Source organism: Camelina sativa, chromosome 16, assembly GCF_030686135.1.
Source record: "Camelina sativa cultivar CO46 ecotype springtype chromosome 16, ASM3068613v1".
In the NCBI taxonomy this organism is placed as follows: Eukaryota; Viridiplantae; Streptophyta; class Magnoliopsida; order Brassicales; family Brassicaceae; genus Camelina; species Camelina sativa.
The window spans coordinates 24,154,918-24,170,300 of NC_141895.1; the positions used below are offsets into that span (position 1 = coordinate 24,154,918).

Genomic DNA, 15,383 nt, shown 5'->3' on the forward strand with positions numbered 1-15,383 from the left:
TTATATAAATGGCTTTTCTAGTATTTGATTAATTAAGTTAACATCGCTTTCACTGAGATCTTAAGTCTAAGTTCTTCTGATGTAGTATTCATTTACTTCTTATAACTTTCGGCCTATAAAAAGATAATTACATCAATCTCAGTCTTTCAGAGAACATTCAACCTTAATTAATTAATTTGCTCATTTAGGATTTTTCAAGATTAAACAAAACACAAAGACAATGCTTACTCTAGCCATTTAATAACGTCAAACTTTATTAATTTGCTTTGCTGATTCAAAGTCTCTCATGAAATGGAACCGAAGAAAAACTACGAACACAAGGTACTACTACTACACAACAACAATAAAAATAGGGAGGTGGTTTACTAATTCAAACTTCAGACTTTTGACTTTAGCTTTTGTTTCATCCTCTCAATTGCACCACGCAAAGTGTCTTCGTCTTTACAGAAGGCAAACCTAACCAAGTTCTTCCCTTCTTCTGGATTCAAATAAAAGACGCTTGTGGGGATTGCAACGACTCCAACTTCTTCAATAAGATACTCACAGAAGGCTATATCGTTCTCCAGTCCAAATGGCGTGTGATCCGCGGTCACAAAGTAAGTCCCGCTTGATGGGAACACTGTAAACCCGACTTCTTTCAAACCCTTAACCAGAATCTCCTTTTTCGCCGCGTAATCTCTCTTCAGCTCTTTGTAGTAAGACTCTGGTGCCTTGAGAGCTGCAATGGCTGCCCACTGAGCTGGTGTTGATGTGGCGAACGTGAGGTAAGAGTGTGCTTGTCGAACTCCCCAAGTCAGATGAGGTGGTGCAATCGCCCAACCGATCTTCCATCCGGTCAAAGAGAAAGTCTTTCCAAGGGAATTCATGGTCACAGTTCTTTCGTACATACCAGGAAGAGAAGCTATGGAAATGTGATCCATTTCAAAAGCAAGCTTGTCGTACACTTCATCAGAGAACACAAGCACATCGTTCTCAATGCAGAGGGATGCAATGGTTTCAAGCTCTTCTCTTGTAAACATCTTCCCCGTTGGGTTGTGTGGAGTGTTCATGAGGATGGCTCGGGTGTTTTTAGTAAACGCAGCTTTGAGCTCTTCCAAAGGGATAGAGAAGTCAGGTGGGCGCAAAGTGATTCCTTTTATTTTAGCACCAGCCATAGAGAGCGTCGCTTCATAGGAATCGTAGAATGGTGCAAAGAGAATGACTTCATCTCCAGGGTTTATTAAACCCAACATTGATGCAGCTATGGCTTCAGTGCAACCAGATGTGACAGTGACTTCTTTCTCCGGATCAACAACGAGACCTGTATCTTCTTGAAACCGGGTAGAAATTGCAGAGTTGAGCTCAGGAACGCCGTATGCACGAGCATACTGGTTTTTACCATCTTTAATGGCTTGGACGGCAGCTTCTTTAATAAAATCAGGACCGTCGAAATTGGGAAAGCCTTGGCCTAAATTGATCGCTCCGTGTTTCACACCTAATATGCTCATCTGAGTGAAAATAGTAGTCTTGAACTTCTCTAATCGCTTAGCCACCTATGAAATTAAGTTGCCAAAATGATTTAGGATATATAACATCAAGAAGTCTAAAGTTGCAGCTATAACTGGAGATGAGTAATGTATTGTAATATAGATAACCAACATATAAAGAAATCATCCCATTACAGATTTTGTAGAGGTTCTTGACTGTTACTAATATCTCAAAAACTATATAGCCAAAATTGCAAAACTGAGTTGATCAGTTATTGGGTTTAAAACTCTCCGATGGTTTAAGTGAAGTCTAGTATAAAAATTGGCATTTTAAAGCAAAATACAATATTAGAGCTACCAACCAAGCTAAAAGGTGAAACTGGGATTGATGGATAGTGTAAACTGTTAAAGGTAGTACCATGGGGACGTACAAGTATGAACTGAGTGGAATCCAAATCGGACAAAATTTGAAATCATTTCGAAGAACAGAGGAGGAAAAAAAAAAAAAAAAAACATCAAATTGACAGAACAGCAGCTTCCACAAAACAGAAGAGGACCCTTTCAAAAATTAGATCTTTCAAGAACACAAGAAACGAGAATCGAAGCATATGTTGCCTTTTTCATCATTTGAGTAAATAATACAGACACAGACTATTTGAGATCACTAAAGAAACAAAGACCCCACGGGGGAATTTGGAAAAAAAGAATATCATACCTGGACGGGTTTCTGAGTTTGCTGAGTCGACTCGTTCTGAGTCGAAAATGTGGTGGTCATGGTGGCTCCGGTTGAAGTTGAACGATGGGTATTCGCGTAGCTTCGTCGGGAATGAGTCGTGATTGGGAGAAGTGAGGATTTGAAGGTAAAATGTCTGAGTATCACACCGTTTGTGTCCAGGTACATTGACTCTGCTGCATTACCACAAAAAAAGATAAGCTTTTTAGGGTTTGATTCCGAGATTTAGGAATTTTCCTTCAGAGTAGTTGCAACTTTAACATCAAGTGGGCTTTTTAGAACACGACTCATGATGATTCATGGGCCATGCTGCCTTGAAGATGATGACGCAGCCAAGTTTAACCTTTTTTGTTTAGAGAATCTAGTAGTATCTATGTAATAAAATAACAAAACGACAAGGAATTAGTCAACTAATAAAAGGATAAACATATGTTTAGGCAAAGGGTATTATTATTATAGGTTAGTGGCAAAGCCCACCAAAGCTGGCTTCGACTCCTCCACAGACTCTTTGTGGGTTAATGTAAAGCCTTTTTTTGTGTGGCCAAGTTTAAAAAAGTATACCTTTTTTCTTTTGTCTGTGATCGAAAGGTAAAACTCGTGGATTGTGAAGTGTATATACTACTTGCTTCTTTTAGTTGAGCTGATGATGTATTTCATAGCCAAAATAATTGGAGATTTTATATAATTGGGCTTCTTTATAATACGAGTTTATATATGTTATTATAGCCAATCAGGCCCAGTCCGACCATCGAAGCTCTCCTACTGTCCACATGTTCCGGTTCACTCTCGTTCTGTTTTCCGTGAGATCAAAGACAATATTTTTCTGCTGTTCTTGTAGATGCAATGATCTGTTTCATGTTTATCTTCGCTAAAAATGTTCATTCGCTATGTGTAGTTCTTATCTCAAATGCTTGACTTAGTGTGCTGTTGATTTCTGTGTTTAGCTTTTAAGTTTTGATATCATTGTGCAGCACAAAACATTGTTTATGTCATATGTATTATTTGGACGGTATTTGCAGTTGTAATTAGTTTTGATCCGCTAGGCGTGAAGTATTGCCTCCGTTTAAAGAATTTTATGCCCATTGTCAACCGAGTTTCGCTACGTTTCGAAAACAGAGTAAAACTTACAGGTCAGGGGAATGTGTTTACGAACTCAAGTCATGTAAGTTGCTTTCTTTATCTTCCTAGTCTTAGAATGTGAAGTACCAAATCTTCAGGACAGCAAAGATATTTGGTAAACACATTCAAGCGTGTCTCTCTTGAACGTTTCTGTAACCTAAAGTTTTCTTCTTTGCAGTGCACTAGGGACGTGGGTTCTCTGCTCTCAGTCTTAGGCGTGTTGGTTGCAGTTAGTTGCCAAGCCAGTCAGCGCCAAAGAGAGTTCTCAGAACATCAAATGAAATTACAGGAACAAGAAGCAGCTCAGAATGCAGCCGCCAAACCAAAACCTACACCTAAGAAGTTTAGTAGATCTTTCTGACATCAAGCAACCTTGTACCAATATATCTTTTAGTCCTAAAGAACTTTTTGACAACATGGAGCAATTGCAATTGAGATTTTCTGTTGTAATCTTACTATTAGCAGAGAGGCTTGTTTACTCGATGGAATTTTACAAGTGAAAGCTTTTGATGATTTTGGCCAACCCAAAACTAAAACATAATGGGCAAGCAAATCTATGTAAACAAAGGAAATAGAAACACATTTAACTCAACTTCGAATCGAACCAATGGGGATTCCAGACCGAACCAAAAAATACAACGGCAAGTCCCCACACTGGTCTCTGTCTATCTATATATCATCCAACTACGGAGCTGTTCTCGTCCCACATGATTTTTTTCTCCAGCAACTTTAATCTGAAAAATATACAGCAGTTGCTACAGTCTGCCTGTTAAGAGTTCTCTTTGCTCCAATCATAAATAATATGAACTCATGTAGAGTCTCGCTCCTATATCGAGCGGACCGTCATCTCCACCAACAGCGTGAAGAACCACCGGAATGGATGAGAAAAGCTGAACAGTCAACGGAAAAACCGCAGGGGCTACTTCGTCTTTTGTCACAGCCTCTGATGACTCGGTGTCATGGACAGACAATGCACTGCATTTTGCAGCACATAGGTCACTAGGACTCACCACATATGCAACTTCCTCCAAGGGCTTGAAATAGCCTCTTCCTCCTCTCTTGAAATAGAGTTTATCAAGAATTAACGTAGACGTTGCCTCTAGCCAGTCTGCACACAAGCCTTCGATTTGGTCATAGTATATTCTTCGTTCAATCTGTGACAGCATCAGCATCGATTAGTATTAAGCAGACAGGGATTTAGATCATTTAATAGGAGATACATGAACCAGTGGGGACTTACCCCGAGCTTGCTAATGTAAACAGTCATAAATCTTGATCCCAAGTTCATTACTCTAGCTTCGCACGGAAAAACCTGCAGGGAAAAGGAAACAAATGAGATTTCTTAACAACCATAAACATAAGAAGCAGCTGAATGATGCAAGGTTCTGATTTACTTGCCTCTTTTTTCTTCAGCACAAACCAAGTATAGAGCTTATCACATGCATCTCTGACTTTTCGAGAAGCCAGCTTCCTGTCATTGCAATAAGCAGCGACATCAGAGAGTATTTCAGTGGAGGGAACACCATGATTCAAAGCAGCGACCGATAATGCTTCCTTGCCCTCCATAGATTCAGCAGCATCTTTATTGAAATGTATGCCGGTGAAACAGCTTCTCACTTCATCAATTGGTGTTTGTTTCTGCTTTGAGTACAACTCCTCAGCCTCAAGTGCAGCAGCAATCGCACGGTGAACGACTATGTCCGGGTACCGTCGAAGAGGAGATGTGAAATGAGTATAGAGAGGAACAGCTAGTGCATAGTGTCCCCACTCAGCAACACTGTCCTTCAAATTCCCAGTGCAAAAGTAAGACGCTAATTGCATAGGTTTTATAGCATAATTGTTGAGAATATCTACAAAAACTGAGTCATCTTTGAGGTTTCCCGTAATTTTCTCCAATGACTCCTGGAGTTGGCCAGAAGAAGATATGTCCAAATCCATACCATGCTTTGAACAAAATCCTTCAAATTCTTTGAGCTTGCGTGTATTCGGTTCTGGATGCCTCCGGAGAAGTGCACTATCCGGGTAAGCTCGAGAAATAACCTCAGCTGCTGTCATATTTGCTAATAGCATAAACTCCTCCACAAGAAAATTTGAACCCTTTCTCGAACATGTCACAAAATCATACGGAACTCCGTGTTCATCAAATAGGAATACAGGCTTCGAATTCTCCAGCTGCAAAGCCCCGTTTCTAAATCTTTTTTGCCTTAAAGTGGTGGAAATCTCACTAAGCTGTTTGACAGATCGAACTACATCACTCCATTCGAAAGATCCATGCAACGAAGGCCAGCCATTTTCTGGAACATCAGTTTTCCCATCTATAATATCTTGAGCATGATCATATGAAAGCTTGCAGCACGACCGTATAACTGTACGACCAATCCAGCGATCTACCACATCCCCTTCTCTATTCAAATCCCAGAAGATAGAAAATGCAAGCCTATCAGCTCCTGGATTAAGTGAACCTACGTTCTCTGACAGTAATGGAGGCAACATTGATATTTTTCTCTGCAGCATATAAACACTTGTCGACCTAAACTGAGCTTCTATGTCAAGAGCAGTCTCTGGTAAAACAAAGTAGGAGACATCAGCAATGTGAACACCGACTCTAAAAAACCCGCCGGGTAAACTTTGCACTGATAGAGCATCATCAAGATCTGTAGCCGTCGAGGGGTCGATGGTCAATACACACAGGTCTCTCAGATCTTTTCTACGTTGAACCTCTTCTTCTGGTACTTCCCAAGGGACACGTGGAAGACTAGTAAGCGAGCCAGGAGAAAAGTCTGAATCGCAAACCAAGTTCTGATATAATATTGCCTTGATCTGAGGCTCTAATTCACTGCCTCGGCCAAAGAGATGTGTAATTTGGGCTACGGGAAATGGACTGCCTTCGCCCCAATCCACAATTTGGGCAGCTACCAGCTCTGCCTCGAGAGTTGGATCAATATTCTCGAGTCTTTCTCCAATGCTTCCAGGTAAGGCATGGAAGGGAACAATCAATTTAGGAAACCTAGGGTCTGCAGGCATCAGTTGTACGTATTCATCATCAGAAAGAGACGAAGGAGACTTGCACCTTTTTGTATCACCTCCCTTGTAATGACTCCATCCCTTGATATCAAGCAAGCCCACGATAGAATCCCTTACAAGTGATTTTTCAACAACAGCAACTACTTGTCCAGTTGGTCTTTTGTGGGGGAAGGAATTAAGGACGCCGCATAACTTCTCAACTGCACTGCCATTTCCTTTCTGCTCACTAGAAGAACCCAAACATGAATCCAGTAATGGTGACGAACTGCGACTAACACAGTTCTTACCTCCTTTACCAATAACTGGTGATCCGTTTATCGAGAACCCATCTTCAAAACCTTCCACCACATCAACAGATTTCTTTTGTCGAGCATTTATGTTATCTTTCTCTGGGGGACTGTCTGTTACTTCAGACTTAGCAACACTTTCAGTAACAAATCCTTTCATCTTGGGCCACAGTGAGAGCGGATCCAATTTAATAACAACAATATCTCCTTCCACCTACATAAAGAAACACAAGTTTGAACTTAAAAAACAACCAATGAAAGGATAAGTCAAAAGGAAAGAGATCTAAGACAGAAATGCAGAAAAAACATAAGTCAGGAAGTCTAGTGTAGAGAATAAACCAAACTTACTGCTCTATTTTGGCCAACATTTCCATTGATTAGAATATCTGTAGGAACTCCATCGATCTTACAGTAAGCCTTCAAAAAGAAAAAGAAGAAAACATTGTTTCAAAATGAACATAAGAAATCAACGGTTTAGAAACTCAAAATCTCTTGGAAAAATCAGGTGTTGCTTCTGACCTCATTGCGGTTATGAGCATTCACCCGAAATAGTGCTTTAAAAGCTTCCCCCTTCTGATACAATGCATAAAAGTAAACTATGAGGTCCAGAAAATATAACTTAAAATGTTCTTTCTTGAAGAAAGCATGAGAAACAATAAAGAGAACATGTCAAACAAACCTCTAAAGCTTCGTTAACAGCATCGAGAGACCAGTGTGAAGAGAAAATCTTTCGCTGTGAGGAACCTTTAATCTGCTGAAACAAGTCACCATCCATCCTAGGAGACTGGTCACAAGCCCTAGGATCAGGGCACGACTTAGATAACAACTGTTTACTAACATCAGGAGAAGGAAGCAACGGACTTGCGCATCTCCCGGGATAACTAGTTTCTGCTGGCCTCTCAAAATACAAAGGCGGCACAGAACTGAAAGCAACATTAGACGCTCGCATGACTCCAAGTCCATTGGAAGTATCCGATCGCTGTTGCTTGGATGAAGAAGTAGAATCTTTTGCTTTACCCCTACTACTATCTCTACCATCTGACGACTCCACATGTGTATCTTCTACAGGTACTTTTCCAAGACATTAAAGTTGAAAACTTGTAAGGTAAAAAGGCAACAAACACTTTTCTTCATCCTCAATTTAACATTCAAACTAAAAACCCCAAGAAACATATCAGTTTAAGAAGAACTAAAGAAAAAAGAAAAAAATCCAAACTTTAAACCCTAATTATCAACTTTCAAGTCTACAGGTTTCATAGCAAAACCCTAGAGCTATCAAACAAGCATATATTATACGAAATCAATTGACAAACAAAAACCCTAAAGAAAAGATTTTTAGAAAAACCTGAGGTGAGCTTAGATCGACGAATATGTTTGTTTGGTCTGTTCCTCTTCTTCTTGATGTGACCGTTTTCGATTCTTTCAACTGATTGCTCCGTCGAATCACTCTTCATTGCTTACAAGTAATAAACTCTCAACGAGCTCTCTGAGTTGTAAAAAAAACAAAACTACCTTAAGGACCCAGAAAAAAAAAAAAGAAAAAAACTAGAATCTTCCGATCAGATTATAAAAAAAAGCAGAAACGGAAGAAGAAACAGATTTGGGAATCCAAATCAAAGATTAACAATTAATAAAAGAAATCGCGAGTTGATTAAAAGAAGAAGAAAACAAGATCTTGAATCTTATCAGAGCCCAGAGGAACAAGAGAAGATGAAAATTAATAAATGAATCAAATCTTTTTTTTGGTTGGCAAATAAAAAGAAAACGACGTTATGATTGGTCGGCGCAATCCGCCGACTGTGTTTTGCCTTTTCCTTTTTTACTCTTTTTCTTTTATTATTTTCCTTTTCGTTTTTGGCCACAAACATAAATTATAATTGATACAAGTTAAGCTACATCATTCTAAGATATTACAAAGCTGGACTTATATTTTCTAGCATTCTTAGCTAGATTGTCTGCTACAGAGTTTACAGAACGTGAGACTTTTGAGAAAACTATATGCTCATATGTGTTGGCGATGCTCTTGATATCCTGCAAGTAGGTGGCTAACAAAGAGTGTTGTCCTTGTTGCATTGAAATCCCATTTAAGTGATTTAAAGCCTTGCCATATATAATTTCAGCATCCCTAGAGAACTTAATACTATTGTATCCTAGTCTCTTAACATGGAGAATCGCCAACTTGAGTGCTTCCGCTTCAACTTCAAGTGGTGTATTCATAGGATTAATAGATGCCGCTCCACTAAGGAAAAACTGTGCATTCTTATTATAAAGGATCCAACCAATACCAGCATACTCATTTGAAGAAATCCAAGACCCATCAACTAGACAACAATATTCTGTATGATTTGTATTACCTACTTCTATGAGTAATGGGTTTGATGAGTCTTGATGTACTCGGCTTAGTGCAGAATGGTTGCCGTCTAAGTTCTATGCAGTGGAGGCTAAGCTATCCTTCGATCGCTGAAGATCCAAATAAGCCTTATTGATAGTATCTAGAATAGACCACCGCTTATTCTTGAATAGCAAATCGTTTCTCGCTTTCCAGATACACCAACTAATGAAAGGGAATAAGCTTCCATCCTTTCGTTGGTTTTGAATCAGGCTTAACATTCTATCAATATTTTGAGTAGCCAAATTTGAAAGAAGAAACGGACCTGTATTAGAGTTTTTTGTTGCAAAGGTCCATATTTCTTGACTGATTCTGCAGTGGAAGAGAAGATGGTTTATATTCTCTACATCATCTCCACATCGTTGGCAAGTATTATCTACCAGTATTTTCTGCTTCTTCAAATTATCCCCTGTTGGTAAAGCGTTATGAAGGCATCGCCACCAGAAATGCTTAAGTTTTTGAGGGATATTGAGTTTCCAAACCTGTGCAAATGGTTACTGGTAGATTAACAGTATTCGGTGTGGGAGAAGGCAGGTGCGAAAGTGTACGTTGAAGATGGTATCCGGATTTGACCGAATATACACCATCTTTGGTATGTGTCCAACTTAGCACATCATCAACACCTGTAATAGACGGGCGAATGTTCTTGATAAGGACAATATCCTCTGGATCAATGATTTGATGCAGAAGATTATCATTCCAGAAGCCTTGAGCTAACAAGTCACTAACTGTCAACAGAGGGTACGTGGTACTACCTGATCCCCTGGCTGGTCTTGGTGGGTTCGTGAGCATCCACTTGTCGTGCCAAACATTAATCCGTTTTCCACTACCCACAGTATATTTGAGACCATGAGAAAGGAGCTTTGTACCTTGTAGGATACTCTTCCAAGCATAACTGGTGTTTGCCTTTAGAGTTGCTGTAAGAAGAGTTTGCTTTGGAAAGTATTTGGCTTTAAAGACTCTGGCCATAAGTGAAGATGGCTGCTGGAGGATTCACCAACTTTGCTTAGCAAGGAGTGCAACATTAAAATCTTTTAAATCCCTTATAGCATGTCCTCCTGCATTCTTTGGATCTGTGATTTTATCCCATGCAATCCAAGGGATTCTGCGCTTTTCCTTGGAATTTGCCCACCAGAATTGTCTCATGGCACTTGCAATCTGATTGATAATCCTTGATGGAAGAAGGAAACAAGACATACTATATGATGGGATTGCTGTAATCTCTGATTTGATGAGTACTTCCTTACCTGCAGGTGAAAGAAGCTTAGTGTACCAGTTATCCATTTTTTTGTTTATTCGTTGAGCCAAATAAGCAAAAGCATTTGCTTTGTTCCTTCCAATAAACTCAGGCAACCCCAAATATCTACCAAAACCCTCTGTTTTGCAAATTCTTAACAGTTGACTTCTTGCTTTTCGCGTTTGTACCTGAACCCCTTTGCCAAAAGTAATAGCAGATTTCTGAAAATTTACGCTCTGACCTGAGGCTTGCTCGTATTGCTGCAAAATATCGAGGATAGTGTTGCACTCTTCTTATGTGGCCTTGCAGAATATTAAGGAGTCATCTGCAAAAAGTAAGTGTGAGATTGCAGGGCCGTTTCGACTTGCTTTAAAGCCATGTAATTTCTTTAACCGGATATTCTCTTGAATTAATGCAGATAGGGCCTCTGAACATAAAAAATAGAGATATGGTGAGATAGGATCTCCTTGACGAATACCTCTATGGGGTGTAATGTGACCAACTGGAATGCCATTGATTAGCACCGAATATGATACAATGTAATGCACTTTATGATCCAATTACACCACTTAGAAGAGAAACCCATCTGCTTCATCATTGCTTCAATAAAATACCATTCAACTCTATCAAAAGCTTTACTAATATCCAATTTTGCAGGAATAAATGGTTGAGCCAGTTTCTTAGTATGAAGAGAATGTATTAGCTCATAGGCAATTAGAATGTTGTTTGTAATCATTCTCCCTGGAATACACGTTGATTGGTTTGGTGAAATAAGTTGGTTCAACCAAGGTTTGAGTCTGTTTGCCACTACCTTGGATAAAACTTTGTAAGCAATATTGGCAAGACTAATGGGTCTATAATCCTTAACTTCATTTGGCTGGCCTACTTTTGGGATCAAGCAAATATGTGTATCATTGATTTTCGGGTCTAGCTTGCAATCCTCAAAAAAAGACTGAGCAAAATTATACACACCATTTCGTATTGTAGGCCAATGATCTTGGAAAAAACCTGGGTTAAAACCATCAGGTCCAGGGGCTTTTTCTCTCGCCATATGATGTACAGCTTGGTATAACTCTTCCTCTGTAATAGGCTTCGCTAGAGCTTCATTCATTTCATTAGAGACTCTTGGTTTAATAAGTTTCACCACATGCTCATGGATACCCTGATCTGATGAATGATACAAAGTGTTGAAATAAGAGATTATAGTTCTATTGATACCTTCTTCTGAAGTCCACACTTTCCCATTGGCATCCATGATAGCGTTGATTCTGTTATGGCTTCGCCGTTGCTTAGTTTTAGCATGGAAAAAATTGGTGTTTCGATCACCGGTTTGAAGCCATTGAACTCTGCTTTTTGTTTTCCAAAACTCTTCTTCCATTCTATATTCATGTAATAAAGCTGATTTCAAGGATGTTATTTGATGAAGATCAATAGGATTAGAATTGTACTCTTGTTGAAGTCGAATTTTCAGTTCCTGAATCTTCTTTGCTGAATTATTGAGGTGTTGCAATTTCCACTTTGATAAACATGATCTACATCTTCGGAGTGCTTCATGGAATTGATCACCTAAGAGGTAATAAGAGTCAGAATTCCAATGTTTTAACAATTCCTCTTTGACTTCGGTATTGAAACGCCAACGATTATCATATCGGAACAGAGGGCACCATGTTTTTTTTTTTCTATCACCTGTATGAATCAGTACTTGTCTGTGATCAGATCCAATCCAATCCAGTAACTGAACATAAGCTTTTGGGAACATATCTTGCCAATCTGCAGATGCCATCGCTCTATTTATTCGTGACCAGATTAAATAAGAATGCCGATGTCCATTCTAGGTGTATTTTCCTCCAATCGTTTTAAATCTTGAAGACCAGAAGTACTTATCATTTTTCTGAAGTTCTTGAAAGAATTTTCTGAGCGGTGTGGTCCTCCTAACTTCTCGTCATTACTTGTTATATCATTAAACTCTCTGAGGACCAAACGTGGTGTACTCCTGTACATACCTGCATCCGCCCTTAGACTCATTGTCTTCGACATATTGTTACGATGCTTCAGATCAGGGTCACCATATACATAGGTAAGACAAAAGGTTGGTGTTCCTAGCTCTGAGATATACATATCAGTATAATTTAGAGAAGGTGTATCAACAAACTGCACATTCACCTTCTCATTCCAAAAAATGGCCATACCTCCACTAATACCATCATAAGAAATGATATAGCTGTTTGGAAAACTGAGATCTACACCTAACTTATTCACATAGTTATAGCCGTTTTTAGTTTCTATGAGGAACAAGATATCGGGTTTAGAAGACTTCCTGATATCCTTCAAGTATGGAATTGTCAGAGGGTTCTTCTTGAGCCCCTGACAATTCCAGTGCAGTATCTTCATTCTGGGAGGGGTGGTTTCGGGGTATCCACCCTCCCCTGTAGCTGGTAAACACTTTGAATTCTTGGTTTTGAAGTGGAGGCTTGATCCCCATAAGGAAGATCCTCTCCTTTTCTTTTTTGACTTTTGTCCCCACACCGTGTGCAATCCAAATCTTTCTCTGCAGTATCCATCCGACTCTGATTCATCAAATTTATTGGCAACGGTAGATCATTCTGATTTGGATGGAATCTAGGAGATGGGGGATTGGCGGTTAAAGAGACATTTCTTAGAATTGTTGCAGAAGCTTCATCCTCAAGTTTTGTATCCACGGTCTGGCCCTGATTTCCACTTGCCAATTGTGACGTTGCTCCATACTCCTTTATTGTGAGAGGAATGTAGCCAGGAGTTATAGACATGTCATCATTATCTGCATCTAGTGAACAAAGTCGAGGTTTCAGATTTCCAACTATTGGAGTTGAGGACTCAACATGATCACTCATATTCTCATCCTCCCGCTGAGCTTCACTATGATTAGGCTCAAGTGCTCTATGAATCGCAACGTCATCGATTTGTGGGAGTGGAGACTCATAATCACAAACCGATTGTTCATGCCTTAGAGATCCGCAGCGGAAACAAAATTTTCGAAGTTTGGGGAATACAAATCTGATCATAACTGGTGGTTTACTAGGATCAAACTCAATATAGCGAACAAAGATCAGACGATCATTGATGTGCATCTAAACATGAGCCCAAACTTCTCCATTAGATTCCTCCGTAGCATCTTGAAATCTGACCTCATCAATATGTCCTAGAACGCCTCCAATTTCACGAACAACTGCTTCAGACCGAAAATCTTCTGGGATGTTGAGAATTTTAACCCAAAAATATATTTCTGTTAAGAAATTTGGAAGAAGACGCCTAGTCCATCGATCCATAGCTACCATCCATAGATTATAGTGCTAGAGTCCATTTTCTAGAACAGTCATCATTTTGTTTTTCGTTTAAACTTTATTTTTATATATTGAGCTTGAGTCGGTTCGGTTGTTTATCGGATGGCTATTGAGCTAGCCGACCCTCTCTCTTTTTCTTTTTGAAGAGTTTTAGATTTTCATTCACCTCGTTTTAGCATATTTACCCTTTAAAGTATATAAGTTATGATTATGATCAAACAAGGATTTTATTGTACCAAAAAAGATACTTTAAAAAGTGACAAAAAAACTTTGTTTCTTCGAATGATGTGTTTAGTGTTTTACTGTTTGAGAGAAAATAATAAAATTATTGTGTTATAATTAAATTTTATTATTTATTTTTTTAAGCGTGGGTTATTGGTTTAAGATTTGAATAGAATTTTAAATGTTATTATTAGATCAAGATTTTGTTAAATTTTGTTAAAGTTTAGTGTTATTAGTTTGTGATTTGTAAAAAGTCATTTTTATCTTAACAAAAATTGGGTTATTGGATTCAGACTTTTATAAATTCATGAAAAAATTTATGTAATTCAATTAAAACAAAAAAATCTAGGATTGTTAATGAATTCAATTATTATGTTATTGATTCATGATTTTAGATACTTTTTTTACAAAATAAAGTCATTGAAAATATCATAAAAATATATAGATTATTTGGAGCACTTTACGATATTTTAAAAAATTAATCAACAAAATTTTCTAGCAATCTTTAATAATCTTTAGCAATCTCTAGCAACATAATGTTCATAAACTCATTTATTGAACTCTTTATTTTTTTTTTTATAAATTAGAATCTAAGTGATATGACGAATTTAGGACCCACGAGTTTAGAATTTGTTTTTGTTATGGATCCAAATTATTCGCATGTTTTATTTTGACAAAAAAAAACGGAAATATATACGAACGGCCCACGCTTATTATTCGGAGTTTCTCCAAACGGCCTGTCATAGAAAAAAGTGTATTGTACACATCATTATGTCATTGGTTGACCCAAAAGAACAGAAAAAAATACACATTATGTGATGATATAATTTTGTTTCAAATAAATGAATAATACTGTTAAAATACTGTATCAACTTTTGTTGAATACTTTAATATAATAATTTGACGATGCATGTAGTGAAAATAATTCAAGTAATTTGTATATGAGCATCTATTTAATTAAGCTACTATATAAACATAAAAAGAAAAAGGCAATCGATAAGAATATTGTGAATTGGGACATATGGTCAGGAGTCAGGATAGAGATTGGCAACTAGAAGCAGACGCAGCATGTGGATGATGAAGATCAATATCTTACTGTCATTTTCAGACAAATGTGTATCGATCGAATTCGAACAAGAGTTACAATAGAAAAGGACGGACGATACGATACGTAGTGTACATTACATGTATACATATTCAAAGCACAAGCATACAAATACAATTTTTCATGCATATCAATATCATGATATCAATGTGAAACCCTCCAACGCATAAACTTACAAATCTGTCATGTATACCCATCCCTTTTTTTTCTTAACCTATACTTTTATATAAGTTGCTAGCTAGTGTCTGGTTCGAATAAACTGAAGTGTTAGTTATTACTCTAGAAATAGTACTATATATGTATATTCTTCTTATGGCTTTCTAGTTATTACAAAATATTCCTGTTGGAAAATGGGATATATGTTAGTATGTTACGATTATAATGTATATAGCCAGTTCTATATATCCGGTGTGGTTTCGGTGCATGCATGAACTCCGAATCTAATAAAATAAGAAAAAAAATTATATTTATATTTTGAATA

At 38.0% G+C, this 15,383-nt stretch overlaps 2 protein-coding genes across 3 annotated transcripts; both read right to left on the minus strand.

The window, feature by feature from the left end:
* Window positions 1-236: 236 nt before the first annotated feature.
* LOC104751661 (uncharacterized) lies at window positions 237-2,595 on the minus strand. The gene is made up of 2 exons (XM_010473660.3): window positions 2,182-2,595; window positions 237-1,532 (listed from the first exon to the last, which is right to left on the minus strand). The coding sequence occupies exons 1-2, from the start codon at window positions 2,365-2,367 to the stop codon at window positions 378-380; spliced, it is 1,341 nt and encodes a 446-aa protein (XP_010471962.1). The 5' UTR covers window positions 2,368-2,595; the 3' UTR covers window positions 237-377.
* Window positions 2,596-3,755: 1,160 nt separating this feature from the next.
* LOC104751662 (DIS3-like exonuclease 2) lies at window positions 3,756-8,525 on the minus strand. Of its 2 annotated transcripts, none has more exons than XM_010473661.3 (7): window positions 7,975-8,525; window positions 7,309-7,700; window positions 7,149-7,202; window positions 6,978-7,046; window positions 4,717-6,843; window positions 4,559-4,630; window positions 3,756-4,472 (listed from the first exon to the last, which is right to left on the minus strand). In XM_010473661.3, exons 1-7 carry the CDS (start codon window positions 8,081-8,083, stop codon window positions 4,110-4,112), a joined length of 3,186 nt encoding a protein of 1,061 aa, XP_010471963.2. In that variant the 5' UTR covers window positions 8,084-8,525; the 3' UTR covers window positions 3,756-4,109. The 2 variants fall into 2 exon arrangements, with proteins under 2 accessions (XP_010471963.2, XP_010471964.2); XM_010473662.3 differs by having other exon boundaries at window positions 7,309-7,691; window positions 7,975-8,435.
* Between the last annotated feature and the right edge of the window lie 6,858 nt (window positions 8,526-15,383).